The 21936-nt window shown below is 39.3% G+C and overlaps 1 protein-coding gene across 6 annotated transcripts in view; it reads left to right on the forward strand.

The window, feature by feature from the left end:
* Positions 1 to 14079: 14079 nt before the first annotated feature.
* The window catches only part of phf1 (PHD finger protein 1), a 44505-nt gene continuing 36648 nt past the window's right edge, over positions 14080 to 21936 (forward strand). The window contains exons 1-7 of one of the 6 annotated variants that reach the window (XM_028801881.2): positions 14080 to 14434; positions 15009 to 15151; positions 15383 to 15464; positions 19830 to 19925; positions 20479 to 20573; positions 20720 to 20868; positions 21004 to 21099. In XM_028801881.2, coding sequence (XP_028657714.2) covers positions 15017 to 15151; positions 15383 to 15464; positions 19830 to 19925; positions 20479 to 20573; positions 20720 to 20868; positions 21004 to 21099 — 653 coding nt within the window. In that variant the 5' untranslated portion in view covers positions 14080 to 14434; positions 15009 to 15016. The other 5 variants (XM_028801864.2, XM_028801854.2, XR_007935359.1 and 2 more) reach the window with 5 other exon arrangements.

Below are 21936 nucleotides of genomic sequence, written 5' to 3' on the forward strand. Positions count from 1 at the left end.
TCTCTCACTGTATTGCATTTTTTCCAAGATTTCTTCCATTTTTTGCCATTCATATTTATTTATTTATTTATTTATTTTGCTGGAGTTTTTTTCTTGTCTTCTTAGGGAGTGAACGCTGGCCTGTTAAAGCCCATTGGGATATTCTTTCCTCTATACAAGAAATAAATTGTTGTTGCTGTTATGTAGTGGCAGAAACATTATTTGGAAAACAAACCACAAATATTTTTTCCGTACATCTTGGTTCATTTCAGGACCCCTATAGTTTGTGAAGCTTTGGGTTGCAGCCCAGTTCGCCCATACAGGAGTCCAGCCATGACTATAAAGAACATCACTTTAGCTATTTGGTCCACATCTCTGCCTTGGTTTAACCTCTCCAGGCCTAATATCGCATTCACTGACAGTAGTATCATAGTGTGTGCAGGATGTAACTTTTCCTAGGTGGAAAGATCTACATCAGTCTAATTTTTAACTATCTGTCTTAAGTGAAAATCAATTGACAGTAACCCCTTTACATTGAGCAGCACCCCAACATTTTCACTTTGTTCATTTGTCTTCATCATGCACATGCTTGGGTTGTGCAGTGGCTTAACTTGCTGTCTAGTCCCTCTATGCCTGTCAGTCTGTGTGTTTTTTCTCCCAGTTCTCAAAACACACTTCAGAGAAGTGCATACTAAACTGATGGATGTCTGAGAATTGGTTATGTGTGAATGTGCATATCCCATAATGAACTGGCATCCTGTCAAGGGATGGTTTCTGCCTTGTCTTGCCAGATGCTGTTGGATATGCTTGCAGTCCTTATGATGTGGTAATATAAAGGATGATCCTTTACAGATCTTCCACACTTCTAAGAAGGTCCTGAGTGTGCCTAGTATATATCTCACAAGGAGAAATATCAAACACACATTATTCTTTGTAGGAACATGGTGAATCATATAAATTTAAAAGGTCTACAAAAGACTATATTCAGTGATGGGGCTGCAGTTAGTGTTGCTGCCTCACAGCCCCAGTGTTCTCAGTTTAAATCCTGGCCTGGGCACTGGCCCATAGAACATGAATGTTCTTCCCCTATTTAAATGGTCTTTTCTAGGTGTGCAAGTGTTAGTTGGATTGATGGCTATATTCAACAATATTGTGTTTGACTTTAGAGTGATGTAAGATGATGCCAGTGACCCCAACAGAGAAAAGCTTATCACCAAAGGCAACCTTCACACAAATTCGGAGGAATGAGAGTTAGGTTCACTGGTTACTCAAATTTGGCCAAGTGTGAAAGTGTGCGGTGGACTTATACCTTATCCAGGATTGTGATTCTGAATTGAATAAAGATGGTTAAGAATCTTTATATATAATACTGATACCGTGGCTGTTTGTTTGTCTGTGCAGGATTTTAAATCACCTGTAGCTCGCAAACCGTTTGACCTATTAACGTGAAATTTGGTACACATATACTATGTGACGTCTACTATCTGCTTTCAGGGTGATGATTGACCACCAAGGTTATTCCTCTTTTATTTTATTGTAGAATCAACTCTTGGCAGTGGCCAGCAGGATGGCCATGCAGCACATGTGTACATGCGCTGTTCTCATTCCCTACCACCTTTGCTGTCACTTCCCCTCTCTCTTCATATCTTAAATCATTCTTCAGGCAGATTGAAGACTTAAGTGCCAGTTTAAGTGAAAAATTAAAGAAAACAGACTAAGTAATTGCAACACAAACACTGACTTAAACAGTTTTAACGCGAAAAGCTGCCGACGAAAGTAGAGAAGAAGCGGACCGCTAGGGCGGAGAAAAGAAGAGCTGCTCAGGAAGCAGCAAGCGCATCAACCTCTGAGCAAATGAATGCTAAACGTACGGAGAAAGAGGATGAAAACTATAAGTCAAGTGTATTCACTGCACGTTATCATTTAGTGCGCCGTTACTGCTGTTATAATATTAGATTCATAATACCTGAGGACTTCATTCAAAATAAATGTGATAGCATACTTTTAAAAAAATTTGCATAATGTTTAATTGTAGATGAAATGTAAGCATGAAAGTAGTGAAACGGTTAGCTGTGATAGACCAGACCTGGCTTTTAGGCCTCATGCACTTTTGACTTAGCCTTTTATATTGCAGATCAGAACACTTTGCAGTGTTATATGGCAGGTTTTTTCTACAGATACACAGAAAAACAGGAAATCTGTCAGGGTGCTGGCAGGCATTCAGTAACTGTTCATGCCAATAACATTTTCTGACTCATGCCCAGTGATATGTTTCTGCAGGCTTTTTAATAATAATACAAATAATAATACTCTTCCTTTTTATCACCAAAACACTTTTGAATGTTAGGACATACGAATGTGCCAGATGCCCAAGTGCCACCTGACTTTGTTTGGGATTACATTAACAAATCAATTAATCATTTCCAGTTAGAAAGGATGAATGCTGGCATCCATCTTGGCTCTGAGTCAAGATGTTTCTCAGTTGCCTACTGCTAGTGTCAGATTTAATTCAGCAATGGAAACTCCTACTCTGGGAAACACCTTTTCTGTCCTACAGGAAAACGGCTACAGTCCTCACCTTTGAAGCTTCTATCTTCTTCAGTCTTCCTCTCAATGATTACAGGCATGGACCTTCTTTCCGTGGCGTTAACGACAGGCCCATCTCTGCTTGAAATGCCTAAAATGTGACATCTAATCATCCCCTTTACTGCTGTAAGGAATGCACTGAACTGGAAAAGTATAGCAACCATGGATGCTACCCAGTTGGTCACCATGTCCAACCTTTTTTTGTAAAGTTGCCAACCAATCTAACATATACAGTATGTATTTGGGTTGTAGATGGAAGCGGACATATTTGGAGAAAGGTCATAGTAACGAGAATGGCAAACTTCTTGTTGCAGTTTGGGAGTCGAACCCACCAAGTCTCTGTGGTCATAAAGCAGTAGTAAAAACTGCACCAGGTGTAATGTGAAAAATTGTTACAGAAAGACAGCATTTTAAGATGATTATCTGGAAGACATCAATAGGAAAAGGATTGAAGTAGCATAAGCCGTCCTCATTCATAAGATATGTAATGATTTACTTCATGAGGTTTAGGTACATAATAAATTAGAATAGTTGCATCAGATTTTTAAAATATTAAAGTATGTGCTTCAATAGTCCAAATATTCTCAATTGAAATAGAAATGTGTCATTTTTCATCTCCTACATCTCAAGTAAAAGGTCAAAAGTCAAAACATCATATTCATAATCACTGTCCTTGATATAGTCTAAAATGATTCCCCACATGCTTATGTCTGAAATTTGTAATTGTTAACCTTCTGGGATTAGCTCTTGGAGGACTAGGACCCACTTGGAAGGAATCAAATATGAAAAATATCATATCCGTGATCAGCAACCTCAAGATATTATAAAACGCCACACCACATATCTATACTACTGGTCCCATTTTTTTCAGGTTTTGTGAAAAGAAGTAACTTTGAGCTCTGGTGTCCCATTAGGGGTCGGTTGAGTGACATGCACAACTTCACATCTTCTGATCATTTTTGCTGAAGACAACTATGGTGTGCTCTTGATCATAAAGGTCTAATTTCCTGAGCATACTATGGTATAGTAATGGCCTACGGGTCCATTAATTGGGAGGTACGCGTTTGGTGGAGAGAATCACAAAAAAACCTCGACGACATGCATAATTAGACACCAAGACGAGTTAAACTGCATTGCATATGTAGGTGTTTTCTCGTATTGGTGAGTCAGGATGCATCAAACAAACAAACCAAAGTGATTTCGCAGCGTTCATAAGTAATTCGTATGTGCACAAAATGCATGCATGTAAACGGTCTGAGAGGTGGTCGCTTTTTAAGACGACGCGGTTAGAGCATGCAAACGAAGTAATCTGTTGACAGCAAAACGTCGGACAGATAATATGGCGGCCACGCGCGTTTAAGCCTGCAGCTCTCGAGTGTAACGGGGTATACAGTGCACTTGACTGATGGACTAAAAAGCAAACGATTGTTTGTTGGGTGTACTAAAATAAGATTTTAAAAACTCATATCTAATTTTCCCAACCCACTTGCTGTAAACAAATTGCACTCGTGTGGTTTCAAGTGACAGCAAATGCTGAATTGGTTGCAAACGGCCGTTTCACTAAAAAATAATCGCGAATTAACGCTGTTGCCTCACGTCTCCGTACGCCGTCGCTGTCTGTGTAAAGTCTGCACGTTCTCCCGTGTTTGAGTTTTTATTTTTTTTTTTAGTAATTCCATTTTCTACACTCTCTTGCTTCTAGTGACCATGTGGTCGAGTCTGCGTGTGGGCTCGAGGGTGCCAAAGTTGCGCTGATTCCCCTGCGGGGTAGTCGCGGGTAAAAGCCACGCTACTTATGTTTGAACTGGTAACGAACTGGGTGGATATTTACGTTTTAAACTTTGCTTCGATTATACAGAGGACAGGATGATATGGAAAAGATTATCCGCTGTGGCGACCCCTAACGGAAGCAGCCGGAATGAGAAGATACTCGTTAGGTCTGAACGGAAAACATGCAACCGAGAACACATCTGCTACTTATTTATCCTGTTACCCGTACAAACCTGTGCGTCATGTCCGAGAAGACCAAGCAGTCATTAAAAAAAAAAAAACTTTTACTGCAGTTTCTTCACTTACAGTAACTTTTGTTTACCTTTCAATTTTTCACGTCTAAGCTGCCGTCAGATGTTTTGAAATTTATAACTGTCTGGAGGAAAGGGTTTCTGTCCAAGGACATGCTGCCCGTTCACAGCGCATCAACATTGGCCACCTGACAAAACACCAAGGAACAGGAAGGAAGGCGCGTCCAGAGGCGAGGAGATAAGGGAGCGTGCGCCGTGCAGTCGGTTCAGGGACTTCAGCAAGCGATGTCAAAAGGAATCCAGGGTGAAGTAATACGAGCCTCGTGAATGTGGGCTAAACAACGTTTTTTTTCTGATTCTGGGAAATGTCGGGACTTCCCACCTAACTACTTTTTAAAGAGGAATTTCAAGAAAAAATGTAACGCTTAGTATGATTTATAATTTAAATATCCTCTAACTCTGATCAGGAAAGATTTGTGAGATGATAGCCCAGTGTAAAGTTGAACCCTGGTGTATAATAGCGTCCGCTTTTTGAACATGACCCGATAGTGTTGTGTTAAATAACATGAATGAATCAAAATTACTAACAAGCTACAAATATACTGGACAGCAAATTGCCAGTATTGAAGAAGGAATTCTAGCAACAATAACAACATTTGTTTATATTGCACATTTTTATACGGACAGCGTAACTTAAAGTGCTTTAAAAGACGTCAAAGAGAAAGTTGCATGACAAAAAAAATAATTAACAATAGACAGAATTATTAAAAAAAATAAGTATCAAAAGAAAAATATATGGTCAGATGGCTGGGAGGACAGAGAAAAACAGGCTAGAGAAAAAATCAAATCTACAGGGGTCCCAAGGCCAAATGACAGCCCAGCCCCCACTAGGCATTCTACCTAACATAAATGTTCTTAAATCAGTCCTTTTTGTTTTCAGGCTTCACATGATAGGATTTGATGAAGTTGGATTCGTGGACAGCTGAGACACCCACTTTCATTCCAGAATCACAGGTGGCTGCATGGTGCCTTGATCAGGTGGTGGTGACAGAAGAAATGGAAAAGGCAGCAGAGAATAATAGTAAAGACCGCGGACCCCAGAAGAATATGATAATTCTGTGCCCTTATACGTAGTCTATTAGGCATACAACTAAAATGTAGATATGAATTTCTGTCCAGGCCTAAGGTGTACAACACTAAAGGCTGCATCACCACTTGTTTTAAGCTTGGCTCTTGGAATTATAAGCAGACCTCTAATTGAAGATCTAAGGTTACAACTTGGAGTGTAAGGGGACAGCCACTGCAAAATATAGAACGGAGCAAGATTATTTAAGGTTTTATAAAGCATTAGTAGTCAATTCTGAATGATACGGGTAACCAATACAACAACGCTAAAACTGGTGAGATGTACTCAAATGTTATTTTTCTAGCTGCTGCATTCTGCACTAATTGCAAACAATTGATGTCTTTCTTAGGTAGTCCTGATAGGAGTTCATTACAGAAATCTAGTTGACTGAAAACAAAAGCGTGAACTAATTTTCTTGCGAAGTTATAAGAGGTCCAAGTTTTGCAATATCCCTTAAGTGAAAAAATGCAGTCCTAGTAATCTGGATTATATGCAATTTAAAGTTTGTCAGAGTCAATGGTTGCCCCTAAATTCTTTACCTCTGCCTTAACTTTAAGACGTAAAGGATCAAGTTTATTTTTAGTGACTTCACTGTTTTCATGTTTGCCGATCACTAAGATTTCTGGTTTTTCCTTATTTCGTTTTAGAAGGTTTCTTCTCATCTAATCGGAAATACTGCTATGACATTAAATCAGAGAGCCAAGAGCATCGGGGTCATCAGGCACTATTGATAAATATAGCTGTGTGTCATCTACATAGCTGTGGTCGCTCAGTGCACTGAGATAATCTGACCTAATAGGAGCATGTAGGTTGAAAAAACCAGCGGACTTAGAATAGATCCTTATGATACACCATGTAAAATATCATGGGTCTCCGAAATACAATCACCACAACTAAAAAAGACTTTTCTACCTGTTAAATAAGACTGAAACCAATTTAAGATACTGCTGCAGAGGCTCACCCATCATCTAAGGAGATTTATAAGAATATTGTGGTCCATGGTGTCAAATGCTCCACTCAAGTTTAAGAGAACAAGAACAGATATATGATCTCTGTCCACATTAACCTGCACATCATGTGCTACTTTAATGAGGCAGTTTCTGCACTATGATTTGTTCTAAAACCTGACTGAAAGAAAGAGTAGAATTGTAGAATTCTAGAATTGTACTTAAGAAAGGCAGGTTAGAATTTGATCTGAAGTTGTTCAAGACATAGAGGTTGAGATTTGTTTTCTTGAGCACGGGTTTAACAATAGTCAGGAAAGGCCCCCATATCTAATGATGAGTTGACTATGTCAAGTACACTATCAATTAGCACATCAGAGTCTTCTTTGAAAAAAACTGTTGGTACTGGGTCAAAGACACAGGTGGAGGGTTTAAGATGACAAATTATTCTGCGTAGTTCAGAAGGATCGATCCCAGTCAAAAAATTTCACTTGTTTAAAAGGGTATGCTGAAGTTCAATGGGATAAACTTTGGGCAAATGTACTATATTATTTCTAATAAAATTTATATTATGTTTAAAAGATTGCAAGGTAGTTTCAGGTGTACTGAGAAGTCATTTTACTATTGACAGATTTGTTCACTTTAACGAACTCCTCACGTATATCACATCATTAAAAGAAGTGAATTAAAAGACAAGGTTCTGTCGAATCAGTAATATACTAATGACCACAGATATTTTTTCTTATTGTGTCAGCTAGAAACAAAGGCTAGCAGAATGGCTAGATAATGGTGAGCAGAATGTAACATAACATTCTCAGAACTGCTTAATCCCGTTCACAGCTGTGGAGGAGCTCGCGATTACCCAGACAACAATGGACACATTGTGCCAGTCCATCACAGGGTCCACTCACACAAGACCACACTTGGACTAATTTGGAATCACCAAATTAAAAAATGTGTGTCTCTGGGGATGTGGGAGAAAACAAAAACAGAGAACCCAAAGGAAAACTCATACAAACACAGGAAGAACTTGCAACCTCCACATCAATGACATCTTTATGCAGGCGGCAGTACTACTCACTTTGCTGCTCTAGCAGGATGTGTTGTGTATTAAATGGAAAAGGTGGAATTTGTTGGCAGAGCAAGAACAGTGGTATTTTAAAGGCCTGACATAAGGTATGAAAAAAAATTATAAATGTTTATGCTTTTGGTTAACTATGCAAGGTACAAGCTTGCAGTTAAAAAATGCTTAAATCTCAGTCTAATATCATAGATCATTGTATATATGGCTCACATAACAAAAGATTTCTACACTGTTGTATTCCTTTGGGTCATAAAAGTTGCTGAATTAAATGGTTAAGTTACTTTTATTCAAATATACATACAATGTTTGATTAACAGATATATCCATAGTATAATAAAAGAGCAGCAACAACAATAATCATATTTTCATAAAAACTGATAATCAGCATTCAATAATCCATTTTATGATATGGTGAATTCTACTCAGGAGAACCTTAAAAATTACAACAGTGAACATTCTTGAATGCTCAGGTCAAAAACTGAACTGTAATCCAATGAAAAATATATGGTTAGAGCTGAAAAGTACTCTTGACCGACTCCAGTAAGTCTGAGCAATTATGCACAGAGCAATGTGGAAAAATGTCAGTACAAAGAGAGCAGATACTTGTCATTAATGATTCAAGGCAGTGGTTTATTCCAAAGACATCATCTCTAAATGTTAAATTAAGAATGGTGAATATAATACCAGTTATTATATTTTTTATTTTATTTTACTTTTATAAATAATTTTAGGCCTGTTTTATTTTCACTTCTTGTTTGGAATTGGAAAGTTTTCCCTTGGCATAAATGGAAATGAAAAAGGGATGATTGGTGGGATATGATCCAGTTGCCCTGTGACTCTGCCCTAGATAAGTCGGTTAAGAAAATGGATTGATGGATAGGTTACAGTTTTTGTTTTGCTCAAAGACAAGATCATATACAGCCAATATGTACAGTACAATGTGGTAAAAAATGCATGTGCATATAGAAAACTAAATATAATATACTAATATACAAGTAGAACAGATAGATAGATAGATAGATAGATAGATAGATAGATAGATAGATAGATAGATAGATAGATAGATAGATAGATAGATAGATAGATAGATAGATAGATAGATAGATAGATAGATAGATTATAGCCACCACCCAGTGCTTCTTCAAACCCCTGTGTGAAGTTTGTCTCTTGTACATATGTTGTGGTGGTTTGTGGCAGTGTCCTTCCTAAACAGAGACATGCTGTCCCTGCCTGTGTGGGCCTAAATTAGCACATATAATACAATACAATACAATACAATTCAATTTATTTTTGTATAGCTCAAAATCACACAAGAAGTGCTTCAATGGGCTTTAACAGGCCCTGCCTTCTGACAGCCCCCCAGCCTTGACTCTCTAAGAAGACAAGGAAAAACTCCCAAAAACAGACCCTAGTAGGGGAAAAAATGGAAGAAACCTTGGGAAAGGCAATTCAAACAGAGACCCCTTTCCAGGTAAGTTGGCATGCAGTTGGGTGTCAAAGAGAAGGGGGTCAATACAATACAATACACAGAACAAAACACAAGTAATCCTCAATACAGTATAATAGTAAAATAAAAATATTGCAAGTACAGAGCAGAATTTAACAGTAGATGATATCACATAATTTGGATTTGTTTAGAGTTCTGGAGACCTCAGCCATCAAGCTGCCTCCTCCAATTGGCCGTTCCAAAGCTGGGATAGCGCTGAGCCAACCAATCTGATGAAAGGACCCCTCTACCCAACAATTCCTGTGATTCTCCATCAGCGATGACTTTACCTTAGGTAGGCAAAACCACTTGGCAGGTGGGCAGTGGCACTAAGTGCCACATTTGAGTACCGAAAAGAAAAACAGAATAGGTGAGGGCTAGTAACAAATTATAATTATCATATTACTTATGTTTTAGTGCTAATGACTAACAACAGAGATGCAGTATGCACAGTTAATCAGCAGCTCTAGTCTGGGTATGCTAAACTGTAGTGAGACTTCAGCCAGGATTTGAAAGCTGAGACCGAATGGGCATCTCTTATAGTAGCAGGCAGACCATTCCACAGTTTAGGGGCCCTGTAACTAAAAGCTCGACCTCCCACTGTTATTTTATTAATCCTTGGAATCCTAAGCAGACTGGCATTTTGAGATCTTAATGTGCACTCTAGTATGTAAGCCATGATAAGTTCAGACAAGTAAGCTGGACCTTGGCCATTTAAGGCTCTATATGTTAAAAGGAGGAATCTATATCATCTTTAACAGAATCCTGTCCATCTCTCCTTCACTCTATTGTATATGCAGACTTTGGAGTGATGTTTTATAATCTGCCTAAAGACACTTTATACAATACAAATATCCTTTCCTTCCTTTTTTAGTATGGTGTACCTCAGTTAATTCGCCGGAATAAGGGTAATGTGAATATTGTAAACATAGTCATGTTTTTAATCATTGTAAACCTGCTCAGTTTCCAAAAGTTGCAGTATCTATGTCGTGAACTTCAGTAATGCATGGTGTGTGTATGAAACCTGATTTCATACCATAGTGTAGTGTTTGGCTGTATTGTATCTGTCATGTTATCAAAACTGTTTTCTGAATTAGGTTTTTGTATTACAAGATCCATTGCAATTTTTAAATACACAATATATAATAAGTGCACACTTTATGAAATTCTCTAATACATATAAATGGTGTCCAAAACTGAGCGGCTACAGGTACATTTTTTACAATGTGTTCATTTATTTTAACTTGTTAATGCTCCACCTGTAAGTTCTATTGTATTGTTCTCTCTAACTGCATATGTAAAAAATGAAGCCCAACCAGTTCTTTAATCATAGAAAAATAATCAGAATTTACAAAGTGAGCCTCGGAGCAACTTTTAAATTAAATGTAAACATACTAGAAGAAAACTAAAATGCGGAAAAATCAGAGGCCTAGCATGTTTATCATGATAGTTCAGAAACTTTGAGAACTTTTTATTTTTTAAACCTCTAAATTAAGCTTGATTTTTCCTCTGGGTACTCCTGCTTTTCTCCCACATTACCCGCTACATTGGCTGGCAAGTCCCGATTGGCCCCAGTGCAATTATAAGTATTAGTGGATTATTGTGTGTGTGTTAGTGGGTCCTGTGGTGGACTGGCCCCCAGTCCATGTCAGTTTCCTCATTTGTGACCAGCACTGCTGAGGTAAGCTTCAGCATCCCTGTGACCCTGAGCTAGACTGTGAGTTATTTTAGTTTTTATCTTTCCTTTTGTGCGTGTAAAATGATGCAGCCCCTATTACATTTATTGAAGTTATTATATATAGTATAGGTTGATAAAGATATATGGATCCATCTGAACTCCTTAAATCCATCTGTATGGTGGCACTGTTTGGGAGCCTGTATTGGCAAGGTCAAGTGGATGTGGACATTCCACCTCAAATGAAATTTTAAAAGAATAAGGGGGAATAATTACCTAATGTAATGAAATTTAGAGGCACTATGTTTCAATGGTTGAGTTTACATCAAGTGTGCCTTATCCTGCCTACATTCTTAAAAGTAAAAGTGCTAAAGTGGTTATATTTTATAGTGATACCATAAGTGGAACCATTTTTGGTTCTTTAAAGAAACAGTCCCATGAAGGTTCAGGAAAAAAACAAATTATAATAGATTTGTGAATATTAATGGCTTCATGATTTTTAAAGGAATCTTGCTGCATACAATGAAACAGTGGTTCTACCAGGAACCACACAACCAAAGGGCCATTAAAGAACCATTGTTTTTAAGAATGTAGTGTGTGTTTATTATTTCAGTGTTTGAAATGCCAACTACTAATACCCTATCTATATACTATGGAGGAACATAACAGACAAAATTAAAAAAAAAATAGATACGAAAATAAATGCATTTATTTCTGTGAAACCGCACGCAACGTGAAATAAGTTGTGAAATGAAAACTGTCATTTTCAGCCGTCAAAGTTCAGAGGGCGGGCTTTAGTGAGTACTTTTTTTTGATTAGTGAATTGAGGACGTAAATCTTAGAGCATCAAGTGCCACATTTACAGCAGACACTTCTGATACTGATTCCTAATGATGAATTCAGGGAGAACTAAAGTAGCCGTTTCGCACAGTAACGTTTTCTTTCACTTGTATTTTTAAATTACAATGTTAGTGGATACAGCAAAATTTCAAAAGCACAGTATTTACGAATTTCATAATTGTATGCTTAAGAAAATATACTGTACATATTACTAATGGGATGTGCCTGATCACCCAGCTGCTTGTCCTTAGCTTCACCATCAGCGTTAATCAGATGGTCACACCCCAAATGCAGCGAGTTCGTGCTTCGCTTGATGTATCTGAAAGCTCAAGTGCAACTATTCCTGTAATATGCGTGTAAATTACTTTTTCTTACTTTCACTATAAAGACTTTATACATTCATCACAAACAAACACTATCTCCTCTGACATAAAAAGGTGACTCTAATCTGGACGATAAATGTATCTGAGAACGTTACGGCGGCATAAGCACAGCTTCCGAATCCCTGCTCGGGCACTGACTGAGAGTGAGCTTTCCCTCTGGCCCCGCACACCAAAGCGGTAGTGTGCGTACAGGTACTCTGAATTGGACCCGTACGAGTGAGTGTGCTCTGTGATAGACTAGCTCCTTGTTAAGAACTGACTCCCATATTGGCCCACAACTCTATCCTGGACTGGATAAACGGGTTTTAAAAATGATAAATTAAGGGGAGGATATGTAACAAAATTAATATATAAATGATAGCTGAGATGAGGAAACAACGTCTTTCATGTAATTCATTGCATTGTGCCATTTTAAAGCTAATCCTGCATACTCTTATTATCTATTATTTGAACATTCTTATTATCCTCCATTTCCTATACTGTACAGATGGCGACTCCGCTGTGCTGTGCGATCATTGCTAAATGTCAGTCTACTCCTTCTTTATTCTATTCGTTGTTTAATATTCTGATTTGATGCCGACACATTTGCATTCTTTTCCCTGCGCCTCCGTTCGTCCACCCGAGTTATTTTTATTTGAACGCTCTTATTGTAACCGACCTTGTTATCATGAATTGTTTTGTATTGTATTCTTCTAAGCGCAAGGCGTCGTGATGACGCTTGGAGTGACAGACGCCATATTAAAATAAACATTGATTGATTGATTGACCTAAATGGGACAAAAAGAGGGTATGTTGTAGGAAACCGTGATAAACTGTATAATATAGCCTTCATCTAAAAAAAAAAAATCAAATATCTAGAACTGATATTTGAACCCCATATATCCTTTTAATTGGAATCCTCCATTTTCTCAAATGCATTACGAGAATGCATAACTATAAATATGAACGTTGAACGATAATGAATTTATATAGTTATGAGCAAAGCTGCGATCGTCTGGCGCCCCGTCCAGGGATGGTTCCTGTGTCGTGATCCCTAGCCAGACCGATTGAATAAGAGGGTTTAGTGCACATTATAATTATAGCACTCTAAAGAAAAAGTACAGGCAATAGAGAGTTAAGTGCCTTTAAAAACTGTTAAAACCTCTGTTGTTAAATCTTAAACGTTTTTTTTTTTCCAGACGCCATTGTAATGCTAAGCTAAATATACTACGCATGTAATTTACATTGCGGCTTAGGTGGCTACATTTTAAACATATATATATATATATATATATATATATATATATATATATATATATATATATATATATATATATATATATATAAAGCACAGCGCTTTTGTTTCCGTAACACCCAGCATCCTTAAGATGTCGCGTGCACGTAAATAAGCTTTAGCAAAATAAGAACTGTCCTCAGTTTTCATAACACCATTCCGCTATTCTCCGCTCCATCTTCCCTCTGTGCCATTTGCGGCTTCACCGACTACAGGTAGCAGTCCTTCAAACTTGTCAAAAGTCGCTATTATCTGGACCACTGCCTAAAACCAATATCTGTCCCCGGCCGCGACTTTCTAGATCACAATCATGCCGGTCCATGAAGGGGCTGTGCAGTCCCTGACTGACACTTTTGAAGACAGGCTTCCTCACAGTTTTGTTTCTCTACCTCGCGAAAGAGCGACATCTTTTTTTCTCCAGCTTTATTTATTTATATTTTATTTTGCGCCTGCAGTGCTGTCAGATGCTCTTGTGTCATGTCTTGGAAGCAATCGAGGACGAAGCAAGTACAGCTGTAAAAGCCCCGTTCTCAAACTTCAGGGGATAAGGGACGACCAGGGAGGGTGGGAATTTTAACATGAAAACTTTCAACCTGAACCACGCAGACCTTTGAGCGCCCCCCCTCTCGCCCCCTTCTGTTTTCCTCCCCCCACCATCCGTCAGCATCATGGTGCTCTCTCTCTCTCTCACACTCTCTCTCTCTCTCACTCGCTCGCTCTCTCTCTCTCTCTGTGTTTTATCCCTGCGTCACACCAACTCGGTGAAGACATGGCGTCTCTCGGCGCTTGACACGGGTCTCGTTGGCGTGAACAGACCCCGAGAAATACAAGGCGTTAGGCTGTCAGCAAAGGGACCGACCCCCGCGGCGCGCCGCTGCGAGGATAGGCCGAGAGGAAACCCCAGCACACACACACGGCGAAAAAAAAAGTAGCAGAGCGCAGGAGAGACGACGAGAGGCGCTCCGAATCCGAGCGCAGTTTCGGCTGCGCAGGGAGACGCCGAGTTCTGCCGAACCGAGCCGAACCGGACCAGGAGGGTGAGGGGAGGGCGAGGGGGGGCGGGTGAGAAAGAAGGGGCGGGTCTGCCAAATAAATCAAGTCTGAACCTGAAGGTGTGTACATGAAGGGAGACGCTATCTATCTATCTATCTATCTATCTATCTATCTATCTATCTATCTATCTATCTATCTATCTATCTATCTATCTATCTATCTATCTGTCGACGCAGTCAGCCACCGTTTATAGCGATGTATTTTTCTTTACTGTAACTTAAGTACCCACTAAGACAAGAAAGAAAACAAAATCATTTTCTTTAGTTTTAACAGGTATGGACATGTGATTTTTAATGCCAGATCATGTTAAGTGGCACTTCCTAGCAAGTGCCCAAGTGGCTGTCCCTGCCTGGCACTGCATGATCACCGATCTGAACCCAGCAAGCTGCCCATCGACTTTAAGTAGTGCTTACTTTTGTCCTGCTCATCTGTGCAATCTAATTGGCCAGGGCTGCCGGACTAGGCTGCCCAGCTTGGAAGCACTTTAATCAGCAGCAGGATGTGAGTGTATTAGAATGCGTGTGTGCGACAGCGGCATAATGTGACTGTGTCCTGCAGGTGACGTGATGGAAGGCCAGGCCACCTCAGGAGGTCAGAGTTTGAAGGTTGCCCAAGGTCACGGTGGTCAGCAGTTCGCAGAGGGAGATGATGTGCTGGCAAGGTGGAGTGATGGCCTGCTGTACCTTGGCAATATCAAGAGGGTAAGCCTGACCATCTGTTAGCATTGGAGGTGGGAAGATGGGATTTGTGGAGGAGGGGTGGAGGTGGGGAGGTACTGCTGAAGCGGGGAAAGGCCAGGCATGGAGGACTAAAGGAGGAAACACTTGGCTTTCTGTTGAAAATGAGCAGGCAAATGATATATAGGAGATGTGTAATATATGAGCACTAGAAATTGGCAAGCTAATGTTTTTTTTTTTCTTTTCTGTTAACAGGTTGACAAAGCGAAGGAATCTTGTTTAATTCGCTTTGAAGATAACTCAGAATTTTGGGTCCTCTGGAAAGACACACACTCTTGTAAGCAGATATATCTCGTATTGCTTTGTGTATTAGTCACATGGTGTGGTGTGTGGTGCAGGTGTCAGTGCTGCTACTTTACAAATACTGTGTCTAGTTCAGGTTTATAGGGTCATCTTTGTCACATGTATGGATTCATTGTCTGTGTGGTGTTTGTACGTTCTCCAAGTGTTTCTATGGCTTTTTCTCTGGATTTTCTGGTTTTCCTTCCACATACCAGAGACATGTATGTTAGGTTAAATGCAAATTTAATAGGCCATATAAGTGAGTTTTAGTATGTGCACAAGTGGGCCCTATGATCGATGGGCACACCATCCAGGGCAGGTTTCTTCTTTGTGCCTGATGTAGCCCACCCTGACTGTAAACTGGACTAAACAGGTTTGAGTATATGTTATTAGTTCCATTAGTGCCAAATGGTCCATCCTAGTTTGCTGTTTGATTACTAGAATACTTTATAGTTTGAAGTGTGGGGTGACATGATAGTCCAGGGTGATATTTTCTTCAACCCTAGTTCAGTTTTTAGCTGCATTCTGAATGTATGTGGGATTTTCTCTCAAGTATTATTGGTGCCAGGTCCATGTGAGCAAGGGAGTGATTGAGTTTACCCAGTGATGAACTAGTGTAATTTAATGGGTATTTTGTGGCCAGTGTGGTTGGAATAGACTTTGGATCACTCCAAGCATTTACTGACAAGCCTTCTTTATTGTCCTTATCTATTCCCCTCTGGATATTATTTATTGTTATTTGACAACTTACAGCTTTAAATTTGCAATGTAGCCCTAAATGTAAAATGTGATTTTTTTTTAATATAATCTGTCTTTGATATCTGTTCATTTTGGCTTTAGGTTGTAAACTATGTATTTATTGCACAGGATGTCATTGTTTTGAAGCTTTGCAATAATATCAGTTGCTAAGGTGTTTCAATTTGCTGTTTGCGCTCACCATACAACATCTGTGATGCAGATTGCTAAAATATCTGGGTGCTATAAAGACCCTATCCAAAAGCAGAAGCCCCAAATCTGAATGGAAAGCCTGTATGTTCCTTAAATGTGAGTCACCTGCTGCTTGGAGTCACAAGCTACAGGCTGACAAGCTGGTCAAAGGCATCTGACTGACATAAAGACAGCTGGCCAGTTCTCTGTATCAGCTAGAGGTAGAGGTTTTAGCCAGCCTTTGATCACCTGTGGTGTGTTGAAATCCAGGAAATGAAACAGCTTATCAGTTTTTATAGGCAAATCATTATCAAAGGGCAGCATAGACTGGGTTTTTTTTTTTCCATTTTTAGAAATTTTTGAATATGGGTGTTTTAGTTAGATTAGCCTGAATTTTTCTACTCTTTGACAAAACATTGACTAGTTGACAACAGAATCATTTGCTTCTTTAGATTGGTTTTCAGTTGTAGCAGAACTCTGTGTTAGTCTGGGAAAGAAGAGCATGGTGTCATCACTGCTACTGCAGTCAAGGGCAATTCAGGATTCCCAGACAGATGGCTCCCACTTTAGCTCAGAAGGCTTGACACTCTTCTTTCATCTGGTGCCTGCCTTGAGCTGTTTCCAAATGAGATGTGAACTTGTAATCGCGTGCACTCCAGTAGTCCCCATGTAATCCAGACACAGTCAGCAGTTAAAGTGCCTGGGAGCTTTGTAGCCTTTTGGATTGTGAGAGAGCGATGATGAATATGAAAATGGTTAATATAAAAAAAATATATATATATATGTATGTATATTTTCTTGCTGCTTCAAACTGTGTGTATGTACAGTGTGTACTCATTATATATACACTTGGAAAACATAAAAACTGAAAAAATGCCAAGCAGATGATAGTCATTAATTTTCTGAGGAGAGTAAAAAGAGGTGAAAGACAAAATGATCCAGTCAGAGGCAGTACCTTGCGTATGTTTATTCTCAGAAGGCAATGAAAGGTGTAAAGAAGAGCAGAAATGCTATTACCAAATGTGTTTTCCTAAAAAGAGCATAGAGCTATCAGTTGAGTTCATGATAGCAAAAGCAAGACAAAAAAGTTATTGGAAATGGTGTATCGTAGTTCATACTTGTATTTATGCCTGCTTTACATGTCAATACCAGGTTTTGCCACGAATGATATCAAACCACAATTATTTTGTGCCCCATGCAAACATCCTGTAGATATAAGCAGAAGACTCCCACAGTCAATCCTTAACTGTGATCTCTCCACTTCGCCTTATTTAGATCCTATGGCTTAAAGTAATTCTTTCTTTATATAGTGTGGGGAACAGCCCGGACACAGACAGGTAGACATGTTGATTCACCACACACGTTTGTTTACACTAATATTTACAACAGTAGTGAGCACAATACCCAGTGCCGCAGCACCAATCACCCCTTCAGTCCTGGCCACAACACAATGCCTTCTCTCAGTCTCTGGTCCGCCTCCACTCCTCTCCACCAAGCTTCGTCCACTTTCACCCGACTCTTGCCAATGACTGGAGGGAGGCGGCCCCTTTTATACACCCCGGAAGGACTCCAGGTGCTTCCTGAGGGTTTCTGTAGCCACACCCCTGTGTGGCAGAAGCTCTGCCGTTATATCCGGAAGTCCTCCGGGTGTCCCCAATCCTCTTCCCCCCAGTACTTCCGGGTGTGGCGGAAGTACTGAGATCCAGGGCTCCCAAGGCATCGGGGCGCCCCCTGGCGGTGACCACGGACCCCTACAGGGTTGAGCTTCCATGCTCTGTACCCGTGGCCCCCAAAGCAACCAGGGTGGACGCCCCCTTGTGTTCTGGAGGAGGCACAAGCCCTCCTTCGGTCCTCCTGGGCATCCCGTCCGGGTAGGAACCCCAGCCGGGTGCCACAATAGCATAAGCAAAACATGTAGTGCATGGTGGGAGCTGTACCTGTATGAATTGTACTGATAGAACAAGGAAGTATAAACCAGGTTCAGTGTGAGTGAAAATTAGATGTAGATGAACATGTAGGAAATCAAGTGAACAAAAAATAAGATGAACAAGAGCATAATGGAAGGAAGCGGGCCAAACAGATAGATAGATTAGAATAACCAAAGAGAGTAACCAGGGTAAGAGAATACTGCAAATTGATGTTACAGGAAGCAACTCATTTTTGTACATAAGATGAAGAGTGAGAGAAATAGAGAAATCCATTGAACTTGTCATTAACCAGCACGCCTAGGACCATGATGCTGTATGTGGAATCTCAAATAATTAAAATCCTTGTCTCATAGTAATTAATGAAATACAGTACTATATATTTTATACCTTTAAGCAATTTGCCATGAGAAAGACAATCTACAGTATATATTGAATTTATTATTGTTATATTTTATTGTTGTTATTATTATTGAAGTATAAGTAGACATCTTCTCAAGAAAAATTGCCATGGTTGTACTGGAGTGGGCGGTGACAGAGAAAAAGCACTGAACTATTCACTGATCTGTTGTTCCATCGAGGCAAACACAGTCTTATTGTTACGCTTACTTACCCATCCACTTATCCTTGGGAGTCACTAAGTCACTGGGAATAAGATCTTGCACCAGCAAAAATGCATGAAAGGCAGTAACCACTCTAAGTGAGATACTAGTTTACTGCAGTGTGTAAATTACAGCATCTTTGAAAGTTACTTTTTTTTTTTTTTTAAATCTCAAAACTGTTATATTTGTATTATCTTTGTAATGTTGCTTTCGAAGGTTGAGATGACATAAGCAATAAGAATAAAAATTGGGTGACTGATACGGTCAAGGGCAGGAAAGTGAATTAATTCTGCTGCTTCACTGATCCATTGACCTGGGTTTAAATCCTGGCCTGGGCATTGGCTGTTTGGAGTTTGCATATTGTTGCGCCTACATGTTTTGTTTTTTTTTCTGTGGATATAGGAAATGAATATATTAAACATATAATCTCAGGACTTGGTTTGCCAAACATGTAAAATTGAGGTATTTATAGCTCCAGTTATCTTCATACTAGATTTTCGTACATTTGATCCAGTTTGTGCAGGCTGAAATTCGAAAGAAGCTCTGATCAGATCTTTGTCTTTGTGGAGATTAAATGTTCCTCACCTTGCTTGTATGATTTTTTCTCCAGGTTCTATAAGCCAATTGGGGACTCAAAAGTGGCACTTGTTGAATGAGTGTGCTTTGATATAGACTTGCACCTTGTCCGGGATTTTTCCCTGCCTTGTGAAAAATGCATTTGGGGCAGACTCTGGGTCTCTGTAACTTTATAGCTTGGTTAAACTTGATATAATATATACATAGATGATCAATAGGCTTCTTCTGCACATTAGCATAATACACTGAAGATGACATATGTAAACTCTTAGGGAATGTAAATATCAACTTTCAATATTTGTTTTTCCTTGTGTTTCTTTTCCAATGAAGCTGTAAGCCCTGGAATGGAAGGTGTGTGTTGTGTTTGTAAAGGACAGGAGTCAATTCCAAGGGACAGAATTATCAGCTGCCATAAGTGCCGGCACGGTAAGAGTTGTGACTGTATAAGACTGTGCATCATTTTTTTCCTGATTATTATTGAAGATTCCCCCTTTCACATTACCCTCTTTTATTCATATTTTATCTATGTTTTTCTCAATTCACATTTAGAGCTGGCTCTCCCATGTGTACTTTGGCCCTTTTTCCTTTGTTTCTCCTGTCTCCTGTATCTACTTGTGCCTTGGCACTTTCTTCTTTAGAGGATCATGTTACTGTTTGTTGCCTTTCTTTTTCACTCTATGTATTGCCTAATAATCTTTTACCTTATTTGCCCTTTTATTAAATTGCAATTTACTTGTTGGGATATTTTACTAATTCTTATAGTAATTTTATTTTTTGTCCCTCTTGTTTTATATGACCTAGGTAATATATTTTTTATAACACCCACCAGTCACACCTGTGTCATGTTATTTTTATTTCTGTCTTGTCTAATTCCCTCTCCTTCATATCTCAGCCAGTTTGCTTTTGGTGTTTTGGCCACTGTATTTTCTCCTATAATAATTTGTGGAATGAGGGCGATCTTTTTATGTTCCTTGCCCAGGTTACCACCAGCAGTGCCATGTGCCACGGATAGAAGGAGACCTAGATGTTACTCCCTGGACCTGTAGACAGTGTGTGTTTGCTGTTGCCACCAAGGTATTTGTTTTGTTGACTGCAGTGCAGTGACAATTTTGTTGATTAATGTGATTCTTATTCTTTTCACATTATATATCTATAGCAGTCTGCAAAAATGTGTAATACATCTAGGCAGTCACAGTTTTTGTAACCCTTCTTCCTTACAGAGAGGGGGTGCCAGAAAGAAAGGCCGCTTTGCCAGGCTCATGCAGGCCATGAAATTGCTTTTGCCGTATCAACTGTCAGATTTGGACTGGGACCCTCAGCACCTGACAAATCAGCAGCAATGTTATTGCTACTGTGCTGGACCTGGGGAGTGAGTGATCATCTGATTTCAAATTTCTAATGGACTATAAGATGAATTTGACCTATTAGCCAGTTGGAGTTCAGTTTTTCTAAGTGTATGAAAATGCTGGCTATGATTTAGATTTTTTTTTTCTCTTGGTCACAGATGGAATCTGAAAATGTTACAGTGTTGGACGTGTGGGCAGTGGTTTCATGAAGCATGTACCCAGTGCCTGACTAAACCACTGCTGTATGGGGACAGGTAAGTTACTGAATCAGATAGTTTCCATGGAAATGTGGACAGCTTTGAAAAGCATACTCTTAAAAACCTCCCATATACCTGAAATCAGCTGCAGAAAATCTCACATACTCAGAAAGGAGCCATTATTTATGTCGCTACAATGAACCTTTAAGGTAAGCCCTGAACCTGTTCTTCAAATGAAGGCCCCCTTGCCATAATGTATAGAATTAGCTAATTTCCCCAAATAAATTCTGTAAATACATTTTGAAAAGGCATCAGAATGGCACTAAAGTCTCAGTCATAAAATAAAAAGGAGCCTTAATATCATTTTACTTGGCCACAACTGTGGTAAGTCACAGTTGTATATACATAGACCAAGAAGCCTACCAGAGTCCCAGGCAAAATAGAAAAGCCAGCTGTTACTCCTGTACTGAAAGCTGTGCAAGATGCAATCATAACCTTTAAAAAGTATCTGGATGAGACTGTACTTGGGGCAGCATAAATATTAGTCTACCAAATACACCAAAGAACTGAATGGGATTCAACCTGTTTTCTGAACTTCATGAGTTCTTCCATTCTTATATTAAAGTTAGTTCCAATAGTTCCAAGCAGTGCTACCAAGTATCGTTCTCACCCGAAACAGTTCAGCTGTTTATTATAATCTTACGAAAGAACTCAAGTGAAAGCTCCGGTTATGAGGGGCATGACTGATTTTGATATCAGTGATGTAAAGAGTCTGATTCCTCCATCAAGAACTTTACAAAGTGGTGACCAATTCAATGTGTCAGAAAAATGTTTTTTATTAATTTACTTGCTTTTACTCATCCTAGAATATAAATGCATAAATGTAGTGTAAAC

This window comes from Erpetoichthys calabaricus, chromosome 1, assembly GCF_900747795.2.
Source record: "Erpetoichthys calabaricus chromosome 1, fErpCal1.3, whole genome shotgun sequence".
NCBI lineage: Eukaryota > Metazoa > Chordata > Cladistia > Polypteriformes > Polypteridae > Erpetoichthys > Erpetoichthys calabaricus.